At 36.9% G+C, this 16,423-nt stretch overlaps 1 protein-coding gene across 1 annotated transcript in view; it reads right to left on the bottom strand.

Annotated features, from left to right (window-relative positions):
• Positions 1–549: 549 nt before the first annotated feature.
• The window catches only part of LOC138709523 (uncharacterized), a 32,026-nt gene continuing 16,152 nt past the window's right edge, over positions 550–16,423 (bottom strand). The window contains exons 3-5 of the mRNA XM_069840350.1: positions 14,000–14,033; positions 4,232–4,381; positions 550–947 (exon numbers count right to left, since the gene is read on the bottom strand). Of these exons, the coding sequence (XP_069696451.1) occupies positions 790–947; positions 4,232–4,381; positions 14,000–14,033 (342 nt within the window). The 3' untranslated portion in view covers positions 550–789. The remainder of the gene's footprint in view (positions 948–4,231; positions 4,382–13,999; positions 14,034–16,423) is intronic.

Below are 16,423 nucleotides of genomic sequence, written 5' to 3'. Positions count from 1 at the left end.
TTAACTAACGTAAACAAGAAACTTGCCATTTTAATCTAGAGTAAAAAACACAAATCAACACTTCTAGCAATACCTAAAGAGCATTAAATAAGACAAAATTTTCCAATTTAATTTTGAATTGTGATGAAGTCCGGCAGTCCCTGACGTCATTAGGTAACGAATTCCAGAGATGGATCCAGTGAAAAAAGTCTATGATTTATATAAACTCTAGCAATTTTCAGCTTGAATATCAAAAGGGTGATGTTGTGAGAATAAGGAAAGGAAAACTTAAAATTGTTTAGTCACACGTTAAAAAGTGTTAAAACTTATTAAAAAAGGATATATACTTTGGACAGACGGTCCGTTTCGACGCGGTGTTGCGCCTTCATCAGTGTCCCACGAACTACTGAACAATTTTAAGTTTTTAACAAAGTGTTAACGTGATCTAGAATCAATGGAAAGGAAAATGTTAATGAATCTCATTTCAGAAACATATATTATAGGCCTCCCAAATCGAAAAACGTTTTTACAGTAGTTTCATGAAATAATTGACAATAAAAACAGATACAATTTGAAGACTTCATTTACTGCATTAGTAGTACAAGATATTTACGTATATTTAAGTAACAATGCCTTCTTATAAAACCGGTGCAAAACCCACAACCATAAGTTAATTTGTTTTTATCAAATTGTTAGAGGTTTAGCATGGAATATAAACTGTGAAATGGCCATAAGAAAAACAAGAAGAAAGTTCCCGTACTGCGAAAAATGATATTATATTCGATTAGCTCTTGTAGTAATTCAGGTTTCTCAATACTGGTTCAGTGTCTCTGAAAAGTCCTTGAATATTTCCAAAACTTCTCTTGCTTCGCTAGTGAACTTCAGCATTTCATCCACAAGAGGTACAGTCTCAGTGTAAAATAGAAGCAGTTCATCAGAAAGCGTTTTGGAAACTGTTGCATTGTTTTCTGAAATAATTAAAATTTATTGTTAAAATGGTAGTAAGTGTAGAGTAAAATGTTTATTTTTGCAGTAGTGTGTAATCTAATATTTTATATTTATTGCATCGCTATTACGTAGAGGAAATTACCTGACGGGTAATTTTGTTCCTTCGTTAATTTTATTCTATATATGGTCTTCTCAATCAAGTATGAGGTTAATTTGTGTTCTTGGTATTTCTGCTATATCAGCAATACGCACTCTATGTATTACAAGAATAAGTCAACTTTTGTATACATAATCTAAATGGCGAGTTTTGGAGAAAAATGATTATAAATTTAGGACCCCGTATAATTTTATATTATTTATCTCTCAACTTTTACACAAAAATTAATTATTCACACATAGCCTACTCGTGATAGTTGTATCCACAAATTTACAACTTTTGGTCTTTATTTGACTTTATTTTCATTGACTTTAAAAAGGCTTTTGATAAAGTTAATCGGAATAAATTACTTCAGATTTTGGCAGATGATCAAGTGCCTCAACAGATTATACAAAATATTTACAACGTATATAAAACAACCATCATAGCAATTCGAAGCAACAATAAACTTTCACAGTGGCGACCCATTTATAGTGGAGTACGACAAGGCTGTGGCCTTTCACCACTTCTGTTCATTATATATATAAATAGAATCATTCAAGATTGGCGACAGACACGACATGGATTTATTCCAATTAATCGAAATTTGCAGCTTGATGCTTTACTTTTCGCTGATGATTTAGTTCTCATGGCATTAACTGAAGATGATTTACAATATTCAGTACACAATTTAAATATGGCCAGTGAAAAATATAACATGGAAATTAATATTGAAAAATCTAAAATCATGTCATTATGTGGGAAATTCCCTGTACCAAGTAAAATCTGTTTGAATAATAAAATAATGGAAAGAGTAAATACCTTCACTTACCTTGGCTATACACTATCACCTTATGATGAAGTAGATATTGCTGAAAAAATATGTAAATATAATAAAATAATGGGGATCATTAATAAAATCATGAAACCTTCACTAGTACAAAGACACACAAGAATAGGCTTGTATAAAACCTTAGCACAGCCAGTATTAAGCTATGGTAGTGAAGCGTGGACTGTGAAGAATAAAGATGTCAGTAGAATAACAGCAAGTGAGATGAGGTTTATGAGAGCAACAGCTGGATATACTCACTGGGATCATAAAAAAATGAGGACATAATGCAAGAACTTCAAATAGAACCCATTATACAGTTCATCAGCAAATATCAACTTCAGTGGAAGGGTCATCTCGAACGAATGAATCGATGCAGAATTCCAAAAGCACTGTTTCATTATCATCCATATGGCAAAAGATTTCTAGGCCGTCGAAAGAAGAGATGGACTGAAAATTCTAGTTTGAGACCGTAACAGGCCACTTGGCCTAATATTTGTTAGGAAGATGATGATGATGATGATGATGATGATGATGATGATGATGATGATGATGATGATGGTCTTTATTTGCTTATTGAACTGTCTGAAGACAGGTCTGTACACCACAAGTGACACCATGATTCAACTTTTGTATAGATCATTTAAATGGTGCGTTATGGTAAAAAATGGTCGTAAATGTAAGACGCTGTATAAATTATATTAGTTTTATCTCAATTTTTACGAAAAAATTAATCGTTGACACATAGCCTATTCTTGATAGTTTTATCCACAAATTTAGGCTACAAGTTTTGGTCTTTGTTCAGTGAACTGTCAGGAGACAGGTCTGGACCCCACAAGTGACACCATAAAACAAGGCTGGGCACATTACGTGATTCTGAGAAATGAGCGCTGTGTGCTTTAAAGAGCGGGTCTCGCGACCGCTCTGACGTATGCATGCTGTACGTCATTCAGTGTCGGTGTAGTGGTGACTCTGCAGTATGATGGCGAACTTTGAAGACGGAGCTTCCGCTCATACACTAAACCGTCCCGCTATTCCCAATGCGTTTAATGTATCATGGGAGGAGGAGTTCTTTTTGGTAGAGAGCAGAGGATTAGCAAAGTGTTTAATTTGGCATAAAACACTCCAACTGATTAAGAAGTTCAATATCCAACGACATTATTCTTTACAGCATGCTACTGAATATGACAAATATGTTGGTAATGAACGCCTTAAATTAATACAACTTAAAGAAAATGTTTCTCAGGTACATTATATTAGAGTATCTATTTGATATTTAAATTGCATTATAAGTTATTATACATTTAGTAATATATAATTTTAAATTATATAAGTATTATGATATATCATAATATAATATATTACAGTTCATTATATATTATATTATATATAATGAACTATAATATACTATACTTTGATATATCATAATAATATTTGTATAATTTAAAATTATATATTACTAAATGTACTATAATAACTTACAATGCGGTATAAATATCGAATAAATACTCTAATATAATGTACCTGAGAAACATTTTCTTCAAGTTGTATTAATTTATGGTCATATCATATCATATCATATCATATCATATCATATCATATCATATCATATCATATCATAGCACATCATATCATATCATATATCATACCATATTATATTATATTATATTATATTATATTATATTATATTATATTATATTATATTATATCATATATTAACAGAATGACAATAATGCACTTAGTGAATCGGCTATGAGAATTAGCTACAAAATTTTCCACGAAATTGCAAAGGAATTGAAAACATTCAACGAACGTAATTTCATCAAGTGATGTTTAATTATATTGGTAGATGAACTCTGTCCACAACAAGTAGGGGAAGTGGAAGCCATACGCCTGTCTCGTAGAACCGTGGTGAGGAGATTGCAGTATGTGCGTATGGGTTATGTAAATAAGCCTAATGATTTGTGTGTGTGCATAGAGCGAAGTTTATTTCATTAAATTAATAAGAGTGTTATAAATTCTGTAATGTACAATGCATTGATGTAATATCCCTATAAACTGTTATGTACTGACAGACTGAATGACTAGAACAACCGTGGCTCTTGTTATATTAATGCAGGGAAGGTAGCTGTAATGCGAGTCCGCCACTGCGTGAGCGTTCTGCTCTGGCTTGCCTTACGGAGCGAGAGCAGCTCTGGCCGACTAAATGGAGCCGCTCTCATGCCCGGCCCTGCCATGAAACATCACTCTTGAGGCAACTAGGCGAGGAAATAATGGGGTGGGGTGGCCAGTTCCTTTCTCCCATCTTTTGATAATGACATATTTTTTCAAATATTTACCTTTGATACTTTCAACAGAATCTTTCATATCTTGTATAAGTTGACGTCCACTGCTTACTGTCACAGTAAGGTTAGTTACTATTTCTGCACCCACATCTGGAAATTTCTCACTAATAGCAATGATGTGCTCTAGTTCTTCTCCGTTGTTTCCTGCAAAATATAAATTGGATCATTATCAATGATTTGCAGTTAGCGATCGTATTAATTCATCACAAAATATATGGTACTGTATCTTAAAGCATGCATAAATATTTCTTAAGTTAGTGTCCTGCAATATTCGAACTTGAGGGAGGCAATGAAGACATTGAAAACTTCGTCTAATTTCATATGAAAAACTGACCGCAAGATTTGTGTAAAAATTCTCAAGTGATTAATACGTGAGTGGAGAACAGCGAATATTTTTACAACGAGTTGGAACAAACACGACAAGCCTCCTTCTCCAGAGCGAACATCGGCGAATATCGAACTTCACCATACTCGACAAACCCGAACCGAACAAGGCGCCTGTAACGTACGACGCTAGCTTAAGTTGCAAACACATAATATGTTATATGTTTGTACAGGGACATCATTTTATTTTTACTTCAATTTTTATTGTACCTGAGTTTTGAATGCACTTCACTCCCACCTCTTCTACTAAGGAAGTTCCAACTCCACGCAGAACCAAGACCGCAGATAGTAAGCAGTACTGAGTTACTGAGTATAGTACGTTCCAGAAATATGTTCGCGTTTTACACTGACGAAAGAGCTTTCAATATTGAATCACATTTTCGCACAGGTACTGTCCGTTTGCCTACGTCGCATCCCGATTTCCCTCACCTGCTTCTGCTCGCCCCTCTGTAATAGCTTGTCTGTCTTAGCTCTTTTCTGAAAACATTAATTTCTCTTAGGAATTGGAAGTTTACGTAATATTATACAGCTGTTTAATTTAACTTAAAAGGGCCTCGTTAAGTAATTAACTGTCACGTGATTTCCTCCCTTTCTACAATCCTGCGGCATAATCACTTGGACGGACAGTAGATAGCATGTCTGAGTAATTTTATATTTTCGGGTCGGGCAGAAGTGAAAATTGAATTTACAGTACGTAGAGTACGTACAGAATTATTTCAACATGAGTTACTAGTAAGAAGGACGAAACTGGCAATTGGAATTAGATGCAATAGTCTATAGTGCGATAATATGCACAAAAGAACTGAAGCCTGTATCGAAATGAACGGCCACCATTTTCAAAATTGTGTTCAAATATTCATATTATGATTATTTTTCAATTTAACTTCTTTCTCTATATTGTAAGCTAATGTGCTGTAGACAGTATGATATACACTGCATAATGAATACGTTCGCAAGGATAACTCACTTCGTGAGTAAAAACACTTATTCTTAATACAGTACTGTACTTTGATTAAAGCAAAACCTAATGAAAATTATCAAACTCAAAATCGCGATATTTCCTAGTTTACCTAAATGGATGAACTACTTTTCTTCCTTCCTATACCTAGTAGAGTGATTTGTGTTTTACGCCAGTATCATCGAACTCCAGTCTTGGAGGGGGGAGCAAGCGGTGTTTCCGGTTCTCTAAAGGTATAGACAGGTTAATATTAAAAATGTTGGTAAAAATAAAATTATGTCCCTGTATTTCTGTTGTAGTGTAGTTGATCAAGTGACTGATATCCAAAAACACATTTTACTAATTTTAATAAAACCTAAAATGATTTGTTATTCCAGATAACAAAAGAGTAAGATTGTAAAAAGAGGAACACATTTGTAGATTCCGAACAGTAAGTCCCATTATCACGACAGCAAGAGAGTTTACATCTATAAAAATTATTACAACCATTCGTCATTTAAATATATAGGCCTAATACATACTCAAAACAAAAAATTTTCAAAATATAAAATTTAAAGCTCCTTCCTCCTACCTTTCCGTCCGTCATCGGTGAAGAATTCTTTCAGTTGTACCTGAACGGGATTTAACTGATCTGGAGTGCAGGACAAATCTGCACTAGATTGTTCTCCTTGAATTATCTTTAAATATCACGTGTGAGAAAAATCTATTGGAAATATTTCCAGGAGCCTTCTATGTGCAACAAGATCATTTACTTCTTTAGATTCACGAAACGAGTCCCTTAGATTTACTGTTCTTCATAGGAAGCTATGCTAAAATTTTCATAGTGTTTAAAAATCCATTACCCTCCAAAGATCTTCGAATCAAAGCGGTAACTTGATGTCTGTTAAAGCATCAAGGATCTCCATTTCAAGACACAATCAATATTGCACGGCATAATCATATTTCAGAAGGTTTGTTTGATAAGGCAACATAGCAGGAACGATTCACGGAGTATTTTCCGCAGGATTACTCCACAGCTCATACTGCTGACAATAAGATATCCATGACGGAGTTTCGTCGAGCGTTCGGGAAGGCAAACAGCAGCAGTAGCATGTGGGTCTTACCGCTAGTCGGCCGATTTCCTGTACATTACATCTACGATCAGTCATCCTCTGTCTACTATATTCATATCACACTTTCTTTGAATAACAAATGCTAGCAAATAATTAACTGGCATGTTGTCAAATTATTCGTCAAGGTTCAATATAAATATATTTATATACAACAAAATGTGCAATTGTAGAAAGGAATCATTTTGACTTGAACGAGGCAAAAATTATTGAATATTGATAATATCGCATATCTTTAAGGGGAACAAAGAAGCGCAATATATTATACGATCATAGCACAGATGAATCCATGTATTGTGGGTCCCTATCACCACAGCATGGGCGTCCTCAGGTTGCGGATAGAGGAGACGGCCTCCAGATATGGAGGGTAGCTGCGAATATATTCAATAAGCAGTCGTGGAGAGCCTCCTCCAGCTTGGGGGTTGGGCGAAGGGCTAACAACCCATCACCGTAAAAAACAGCTTGTTACGAATCCCTACAATAAGCCTCGGAATAGGACTGATTCTCTGGCACGACCACAGCGAAGGAATAAGGTTTTGAGATTTGGTACTTGGAACGTAACTATTCTTTATAGAACAGGAGGGGTAACATTAGTAGCAAAAGAACTCGCTAGATATAGAATAGACTTCGTGGGAGTACAAGAGGTTAGGTTAGATGGGAATGGCATATCACAAATAGGAGATTACTTGTTGTATTATGTGGAAGGAAACAATAATCACCAATTAGGAACAGGATTCTTTGTTCGTAAAAGAATAAAAATCAGCAGTAAAAAAGGTCGAATTTATCAGTGACAGGTTATCATATTTAGTACTTAAGGGTAGATGGTGCGACATCATAGTTATAAATGCTCACGCCCCTACAGAAGAGAAAGACTACCATATAAAGGATAGCTTCTATGAGGAATTGGAACATACTTTTGATCAGTTACCTAGATATCACATGAAAATTTTATTGGGGGATTTCAACGCTAAAGTAGGACGGGAGGATATTTTTAGACCAACTATTGGAAAAGAGAGCCTACACGCAATTAGTAGTGACAATGGAGTTAGATTAGTCAACTTTGCCACATCGAAAAATTTAATTGTCAAAAGTACAACATTCCCCCATAAGGATATACATAAATATACTTGGACTTCTCCAGATGGATTGACACACAACCAAATAGATCATATCTTGATAGATAAACGGAGACATACTAGTATAGTAGATATTCGAACTTTCAGGGGTGCAGACTGTAATTCTGACCATTATTTGGTGATTGGAGAATTAAGAGAAAGATTATCAGTAGCCAAGCGAGTAGAGCAACAAGTTAATATTACTAAATTCAATATTTTGAAATTAAAGGACGAGGAAGCTAAGCAAAATTATCAGGTCGAAATTTCGAATAGGTTTCCCACTTTAGAAACTTCCGACGAAGTTGAGAAAGAATTAGATGTTAATAGCGTATGGGAAAATATCAGAGATAGTATCAAAATTGCAGCTGAGCAGAGCATAGGCTATTATGAAACTAAGAAAAAGAAACCGTGGTTTGATGAAGATTGTTGCATGGTAGTAGAAAGAAGAAAACAGGCAAAATTGAAATTCTTACAGGATCCAGTTGAGGAGAATGGAGATAATTATTTCAATGAAAGACGGGAAGCAAGTCGTACACTTAGGAATAAAAAGAGAGATTACTTGAAGGAAAAACTGAATGAGGTAGAAACAAATAGTAAGATTAAAAACATTCGAGATTTATATGAGGGTATAAAGGAATTTAAGAACGGATATCAGCCAAGGGTAAACGTGATCAAGGATGAGAATGGTGACTTGCTTGCAGACTCTCCATCAATCCTAAACAGATGGAAAAACTATTTGCGCAAATGTACATAGGCCAAATAGAAATGATCAGAACGAAATTGAAATACAAACTGCTGAGCCATTTATACCCGAACCCACGCTTTCAGAAGTCGAAATTGCGATAGAAAATCTGAAAAAGTACAAGTCTCCAGATATCGATAAAATTCCAACAGAATTCATACAAGAGGGTGGATGTGCATTATATAGCGAAATTTATAAACTTGTACTTGCTATTTGGGAAAAGGAAATTGTACCAGAACAATGGAAGGAGTCCTTAATTGTACCTATTTTTAAAAAGGGGGACAAAACCAGCTGTGGTATCTTTCGAGGAATATCGCTTTTGTTGACGTCGTACAAAATTTTGTCCAATATTCTTTTGAGAAGATTAACTCCGTACGTACATGAAATTATTGGGGATCAGCAGTGCGGTTTTCGGCGTAATAGATCGACTATTGATCAGATTTTTTGTATTCGTCAGGTAATAGAGAAAAAATGGGAGTATAAGGGTACAGTACATCAGTTATTCATAGATTTCAAAAAGGTATATGACTCGGTTAAGAGTGAAGTATTATATGATATTCTTATTGAATTTGGTATTCCCAAGAAACTAGTTCGATTAATTAAAATGTGTCTCAGTGAAACATACAGCAGAGTCCGTATAGGTCAGTTTCTATCTGATGTTTTTCCAATTCACTGCGGGCTAAAGCAGGGAGATGAACTATCACCTTTACTTTTTAACTTCGCTTTAGAATATGCCATTAGGAAAGTTCAGGATAACAGGCAGGGTTTGGAATTGAACGAGTTACATCAGCTTCTTGTCTATGCGGATGACGTGAATATGTTAGGAGAAAATACACAAACGATTAGGGAAAACACGGAAATTTTACATGAAGCAAGTAAAGCGATCAGTTTGGAAGTAAATCCCGAAAAGACTAAGTATATGATTATGTCTCGTGACCAGAATATTGTACGAAATGGAAATATAAAAATTGGAGATTTATCCTTCGAAGAGGTGGAAAAATTCAAATATCTTGGAGCAACAAATATAAATGACACTCGGGAGGAAATTAAACGCAGAATAAATATGGGAAATGCCTGTTATTATTCGGTTGAGAAGCTCTTATCATCCTGTCTGCTGTTCAAAAATCTGAAAGTTAGAATTTATGAAACAGTTATATTACCGGTTGTTTTGTACTGTTGTGAAACTTGGACTCTCACTTTGAGAGAGGAACATAGGTTAAGGGTGTTTGAGAATAAGGTGCTTAGGAAAATATTTGGGGCTAAGAGGGATGAAGTTACAGGACAATGGAGAAAGTTACACAACACAGAACTGCACGCATTGTATTCTTCACCTGACATAATTAGGAACATAAAATCCAGACGTTTCAGATGGGCAGGGCATGTAGCACGTATGGGCGAATCCAGAAATGCATATAGAGTGTTAGTTAGGAGACCGGAGGGAAAAAGACCTTTAGGGAGGCCAAGACGTAGATGGGAGGATAATATTGAAATGGATTTGAGGGAGGTGGGATATGATGATAGAGACTGGATTAATCTTGCACAGGATAGGGACCGATGGCGGGCTTATGTGAGGGCGGCAATGAACCTTCGGGTTCCTTAAAAGCCATTTGTAAGTAAGTAAGTAAGCACAGATGAATCTCTCTTACGCCTATTATGTAGGTTAATTTTTTTATGAAATGTATTATTTGGTGGTAACTAACATAATACGTAATTTTGTCTAATAGTTCGTAAGTAAAGAATGAACACAATTTTATTTTAAATGACTCGGTACAGCAAATAAATAGTTTATTTAATATATCTAAATGCATTTCTGTTTAACTCTTTCTGACCTGAATTAATTTATTGATCTATACTAATAATAAATCTGTAGCCGAAATTTTTCTGGTAATTTTCGATTTTCCAAAAATAATTGGTCCTAACATACACAATTAACCACCCTGAAGCCGAAAATCGCTTTTTTGAAATTTTTGTTTGTTTGTCTGTCTGTCTGTCTGTCTGTATGTATGTTTGTTACCTTTTCACGCGATAATGGATGAACGGATTTCGATGAAAATTGGAATATAAATTAAGTTCGTTGTAACTTAGATTTTAGGCTATATGGCATTCAAAATACATTATTTAAAAGGGGGTTGAAAGGGGGCCTGAATTAAATAAATCGAAATATCTCGCTTATTATTGATTTTTGTGAAACATGTTACATAACAACAGTTTCTTTAAAAATAATTTCCGATAAGTTTTATTCCTTGAAAAATTTTGATAGGACTGATATTTAATGAGATAAATGAGTTTTAAAATTAAAATAACTGCCATCTAAGGCGGTGTAATGAATTAAAAAACAAATGACTTCGTCTATAAGGGGCCTTGGACTGCAACAATCCAAAGCTATGAAAGATAGCCTACAGATAATGTTTCTGTGTTTGTATGAAGTGATATCAGAAGCTAAATTAACCGATTTGTATAATTAATTATTAATTCACCATTGGAAAGTGTAGTTTCTCTAGTTGGACATAATGCTATAATGTTATTACAGTAACTTCTGAGTGAATCGAGGACAGGTAAGATTAAAATAGCTTCTTATGCACAGAAAATTTGATAGGCTATTCTGTACATTCGTTTCCTGTATTTCCTAAAATAATTTTTATGACTAAATGAGTGGTCTCGGGATAAAAATGATCGCATTTGAATTATGCAAATACAATTTAAATTAAGTAACATAATAAACGATTTATACTTATATCAAACACGAATGTTCCCTGGGTCAAATGTCCTATTTTAATTATGTAATTACTTTATATTTATTTCTAACGGGTGTAGCGGAGCGCACGGGTACGGCTAGTTGTTGAATAAGGTCATAGTGACACCATTGGGAAACATGTAAACAAAACAATTCTCTTCCTAATAAAACCTGGCCCAGGAATTGTCGGGTGCTGCACTCTATCGGTAAAGAACGAAAATAGTTCTGAGGATATCAAATATAATCTTGAGGCAAATAATATGCGTCAAAGATTACAGAAATACTAGTGATTGCAAATGGACTCATTCGAGCGGGGAAGGTTAATAACTAGGTACTAGTAATGATCCTGAAGTATTTCTTGTATTAACTACTTTTAGTGTCCAGATTATTTAGAAACAAAAAGATTTTCATATAAAGGTAATGAAGCATTTCTGTAATCCCGAATATATTTTACAAGCTGTGGGCTACTTGGAGTGGAATCTAACTTAAAAACTGTCAGCGATTTCTTACGTTTGAAACATTTAATGGTTTGTTTCCGTTGACAGTTTAAGCCTATAATAATTATTAAATTTAAGTATACCAGAATATATTACACGTGTGTGTGTGTGTGTGTGTGTGTGTGTGTGTGTGTGTGTGTGTGTGTGTGTGTGTGTGTGTGTGTGTGTGTGTGTGTGGGTGGGTGGGTGGGTGGGTGGGTGGGTGGGTGGGTGGGTGGGTGGGTGGGTGGGTGGGTGGGTGGGTGGGTGGGTGGGTGGGTGGGTGGGTGGGTGTGTGTGGGGGTGGGGGTGGGGGTGGGGGTGGGGGTGGGGGTGGGTGGGTGGGTGGGTGGGTGGGTGGGTGGGTGGGTGGGTGGGTGGGTGGGTGGGTGGGTGGGTGGGTGGGTGGGTGGGTGGGTGGGTGGGTGGGTGGGTGGGTGGGTGGGTGGGTGGGTGTGTGTGTGTGTGTGTGTGTGTGTGTGTGTGTGTGTGTGTGTGTGTGTGTGTGTGTGTGTGTGTGTGTGTGTGTGTGTGTGTGTGTGTGTGTGTGTGTGTGTGTGTGTGTGTGTGTGTGTGTGTGTGTGTGTGTGTGTGTGTGTGTGTGTGTGTGTGTGTGTGTGTGTGTGTGTGTGTGTGTGTGTGTGTGTGTGTGTGTGTGTGTGTGTGTGTGTGTGTGTGTGTGTGTGTGTGTGTGTGTGTGTGTGTGTGTGTGTGTGTGTGTGTGTGTGTGTGTGTGTGTGTGTGTGTGTGTGTGTGTGTGTGTGTGTGTGTGTGTGTGTGTGTGTGTGTGTGTGTGTGTGTGTGTGTGTGTGTGTGTGTGTGTGTGTGTGTGTGTGTGTGTGTGTGTGTGTGTGTGTGTGTGTGTGTGTGTGTGTGTGTGTGTGTGTGTGTGTGTGTGTGTGTGTGTGTGTGTGTGTGTGTGTGTGTGTGTGTGTGTGTGTGTGTGTGTGTGTGTGTGTGTGTGTGTGTGTGTGTGTGTGTGTGTGTGTGTGTGTGTGTGTGTGTGTGTGTGTGTGTGTGTGTGTGTGTGTGTGTGTGTGTGTGTGTGTGTGTGTGTGTGTGTGTGTGTGTGTGTGTGTGTGTGTGTGTGTGTGTGTGTGTGTGTGTGTGTGTGTGTGTGTGTGTGTGTGTGTGTGTGTGTGTGTGTGTGTGTGTGTGTGTGTGTGTGTGTGTGTGTGTGTGTGTGTGTGTGTGTGTGTGTGTGTGTGTGTGTGTGTGTGTGTGTGTGTGTGTGTGTGTGTGTGTGTGTGTGTGTGTGTGTGTGTGTGTGTGTGTGTGTGTGTGTGTGTGTGTGTGTGTGTGTGTGTGTGTGTGTGTGTGTGTGTGTGTGTGTGTGTGTGTGTGTGTGTGTGTGTGTGTGTGTGTGTGTGTGTGTGTGTGTGTGTGTGTGTGTGTGTGTGTGTGTGTGTGTGTGTGTGTGTGTGTGTGTGTGTGTGTGTGTGTGTGTGTGTGTGTGTGTGTGTGTGTGTGTGTGTGTGTGTGTGTGTGTGTGTGTGTGTGTGTGTGTGTGTGTGTGTGTGTGTGTGTGTGTGTGTGTGTGTGTGTGTGTGTGTGTGTGTGTGTGTGTGTGTGTGTGTGTGTGTGTGTGTGTGTGTGTGTGTGTGTGTGTGTGTGTGTGTGTGTGTGTGTGTGTGTGTGTGTGTGTGTGTGTGTGTGTGTGTGTGTGTGTGTGTGTGTGTGTGTGTGTGTGTGTGTGTGTGTGTGTGTGTGTGTGTGTGTGTGTGTGTGTGTGTGTGTGTGTGTGTGTGTGTGTGTGTGTGTGTGTGTGTGTGTGTGTGTGTGTGTGTGTGTGTGTGTGTGTGTGTGTGTGTGTGTGTGTGTGTGTGTGTGTGTGTGTGTGTGTGTGTGTGTGTGTGTGTGTGTGTGTGTGTGTGTGTGTGTGTGTGTGTGTGTGTGTGTGTGTGTGTGTGTGTGTGTGTGTGTTTTTTTCCAATATAATTCAAATTGTTTATTTTTCACTCTAACAACAATTTATCACTAAGCCTCAAGGCATTTACTCTATTGTATCATGGTACTCTTTGTCGATGCCAGCCTGCAGTGGTTACAGGAAGAAATTAAATCAATCAAATAATTATTTATACATCAACATATGCAGTAGCTTAGGTAATTGATGTAATGACGTACCGGTACTTAATTAATTATATACTCTGAAATGAGGTTGGGAAATGAACTAACTAGATTCTTTAGTTCGTTACATTTATTCTATCGGTCCTCGAACAGAAAAACAATCTTCACGTAACTTACTTTCAGTCGAAGTCTCCTGCGCCAAGATATTATCCTGAAAAGAAAGTATATTTAAAAATGGATATATTTAAAAATGGAATACAGAATTTAAGATTGTCTCTGTAATTTAACACAGAATTAATGTTGTTATATACGATTTACGAAAATGAAAATGAGGAAGATTATAAACAAGCAAATGGGCGGAAGAAGTGAGATTAGTAGCCAAGGAAGTGTGGCAGAAGTTTCAAGAAGGGATTCAGTTAGCTCAGGACAATCCGAAGCGAGGGCAGTAACCACACAAGGAATGTCTGAAACAGCAAGTTCAGGAAGACTGGAAGCAGACACGTATGACGTCATTGAAAGCAGAGACGCGGGGTCGCAAATAAGTCCATCGTCACCATGCAAGCAACTGAAGACTGCTGACAATAGAGGAAGGGATAAGATGACGAATCAGCTGACAGCGGGAACAGTAGGTCATAGAAAACAGATCAAGAAGGTGGTTAAGAATAACAAGCAAGACGTCCGGAGCCGACAAAGAGGGGAAGTAAAGAAGATTTGGGTAGTCCATCTACTGGTGAGGGAAAGGAAGGAAATAAGGAACCGCATAACTACAGTCTAAATTGGTGCTTAAGGGGGGTGGAGTGATAAAAGTGTGGCAAAAGACATAGAAACAATTAAGTGAGTGTTCAAGGAGTAAGAGTAACTATCAAAAAAAATCGGAGGGAGAATGTATGAACGAATAAGTGAATTGGTGCAAATCAATATTTTCAGGTATTACTCCCTGTAAAGTTGATTTGAATAATTTCGAGGGAAAAATTGTTCCGGAGCCGGGTATCGAACCCGGGACCTTTGGTTTAACGTACCAACGCTCTACCACTGAGCTACTCGGGAACTCTAACCGACACCGATCCAATTATTCAAATTATTCAAATCAACTTTACAGGGAGTTATACCTGAAAATCTTGATTTGCATAATACACGTCACTGTTCGTTAACAGAAAACCACAATTTAAGTCACACGGAGTTAGTGTGTACTCGAAGTTGGTTGCTTGACGGTTGTCAGCCCACTTTGAGGTCTGTGGATATAGAGGAAAAATTGGATCGGTGTCGGTTAGAGTTCCCGAGTAGCTCAGTGGTAGAGCGTTGGTACGTTAAACCAAAGGTCCCGGGTTCGATACCAGGCTCCGGAACAATTTTTCCCTCGAAATTATTCAAATCAACTTTACAGGGAGTTATACCTGAAAATCTTGATTTGCATAATAGATAGATAGATAGATAGATAGATAGATAGATAGATAGATAGATAGATAGATAGATAGATAGATAGATAGATAGATAGATAGATAGATAGAACTTTATTGTCGATGGCATAATGTATGCATAGACATGGTCAAATATGTACAATTACAATTTAATGTAAAATAAGTCAATTAAAAAAAACATTATTCATTTCAACGGCCCATGCGTGCATCCTCAATACACGTCACTGTTCGTTAACAGAAAACCACAATTCAAGTCACACGGAGTTGGTGTGCACTCGAAGTTGGTTGCTTGACGGTTGTCAGCCCACTTTGAGGTCTGTGGATATAGAGGAAAAATTGGATCCGTGTCGGTTAGAGTTCCCGAGTAGCTCAGCGGTAGAGCGTTGGTACGTTAAACCAAAGGTCCCGGGTTCGATACCCGGCTCTGGAACAATTTTTCCCTCGAAATTATTCAAATCAACTTTACAGGGAGTTATACCTGAAAATCTTGATTTGCATAATAGATAGATAGATAGATAGGTAGGTAGGTAGGTAGGTAGGTAGGTAGGTAGGTAGGTAGGTAGGTAGGTAGGTAGGTAGGTAGGTAGGTAGGTAGGTAGGTAGGTAGGTAGGTAGGTAGGTAGGTAGGTAGATAGATAGATAGATAGATAGATAGATAGATAGATAGATAGATAGATAGATAGATAGATAGATAGATAGATAGATAGATAGATAGATAGATAGATAGATAGATAGATAGATAGATAGATAGATAGATAGATAGATAGATAGATAGATAGATAGATAGATAGATAGATAGATAGATAGATAGATAGATAGATAGATAGATAGATAGATAGATAGATAGATAGATAGATAGATAGATAGATAGATAGATAGATAGATAGATAGATAGATAGATAGATAGATAGATAGATAGATAGATAGATAGATAGATAGATAGATAGATAGATAGATAGATAGATAGATAGATAGATAGATAGATAGATAGATAGATAGATAGATAGATAGATAGATAGATAGATAGATAGATAGATAGATAGATAGATAGATAGATAGATAGATAGATAGATAGATAGATAGATAGATAGATAGATAGATAGATAGATAGATAGATAGATAGATAGATAGATAGATAGATAGATAGATAGATAGAACTTTATTGTCGATGGCATAATGTATG

Source organism: Periplaneta americana, chromosome 1, assembly GCF_040183065.1.
Source record: "Periplaneta americana isolate PAMFEO1 chromosome 1, P.americana_PAMFEO1_priV1, whole genome shotgun sequence".
NCBI classification, from domain to species: Eukaryota; Metazoa; Arthropoda; class Insecta; order Blattodea; family Blattidae; genus Periplaneta; species Periplaneta americana.
Note: the sequence above shows the minus strand (reverse complement) of the source record. Positions and strands in the feature narration are given on the sequence as shown.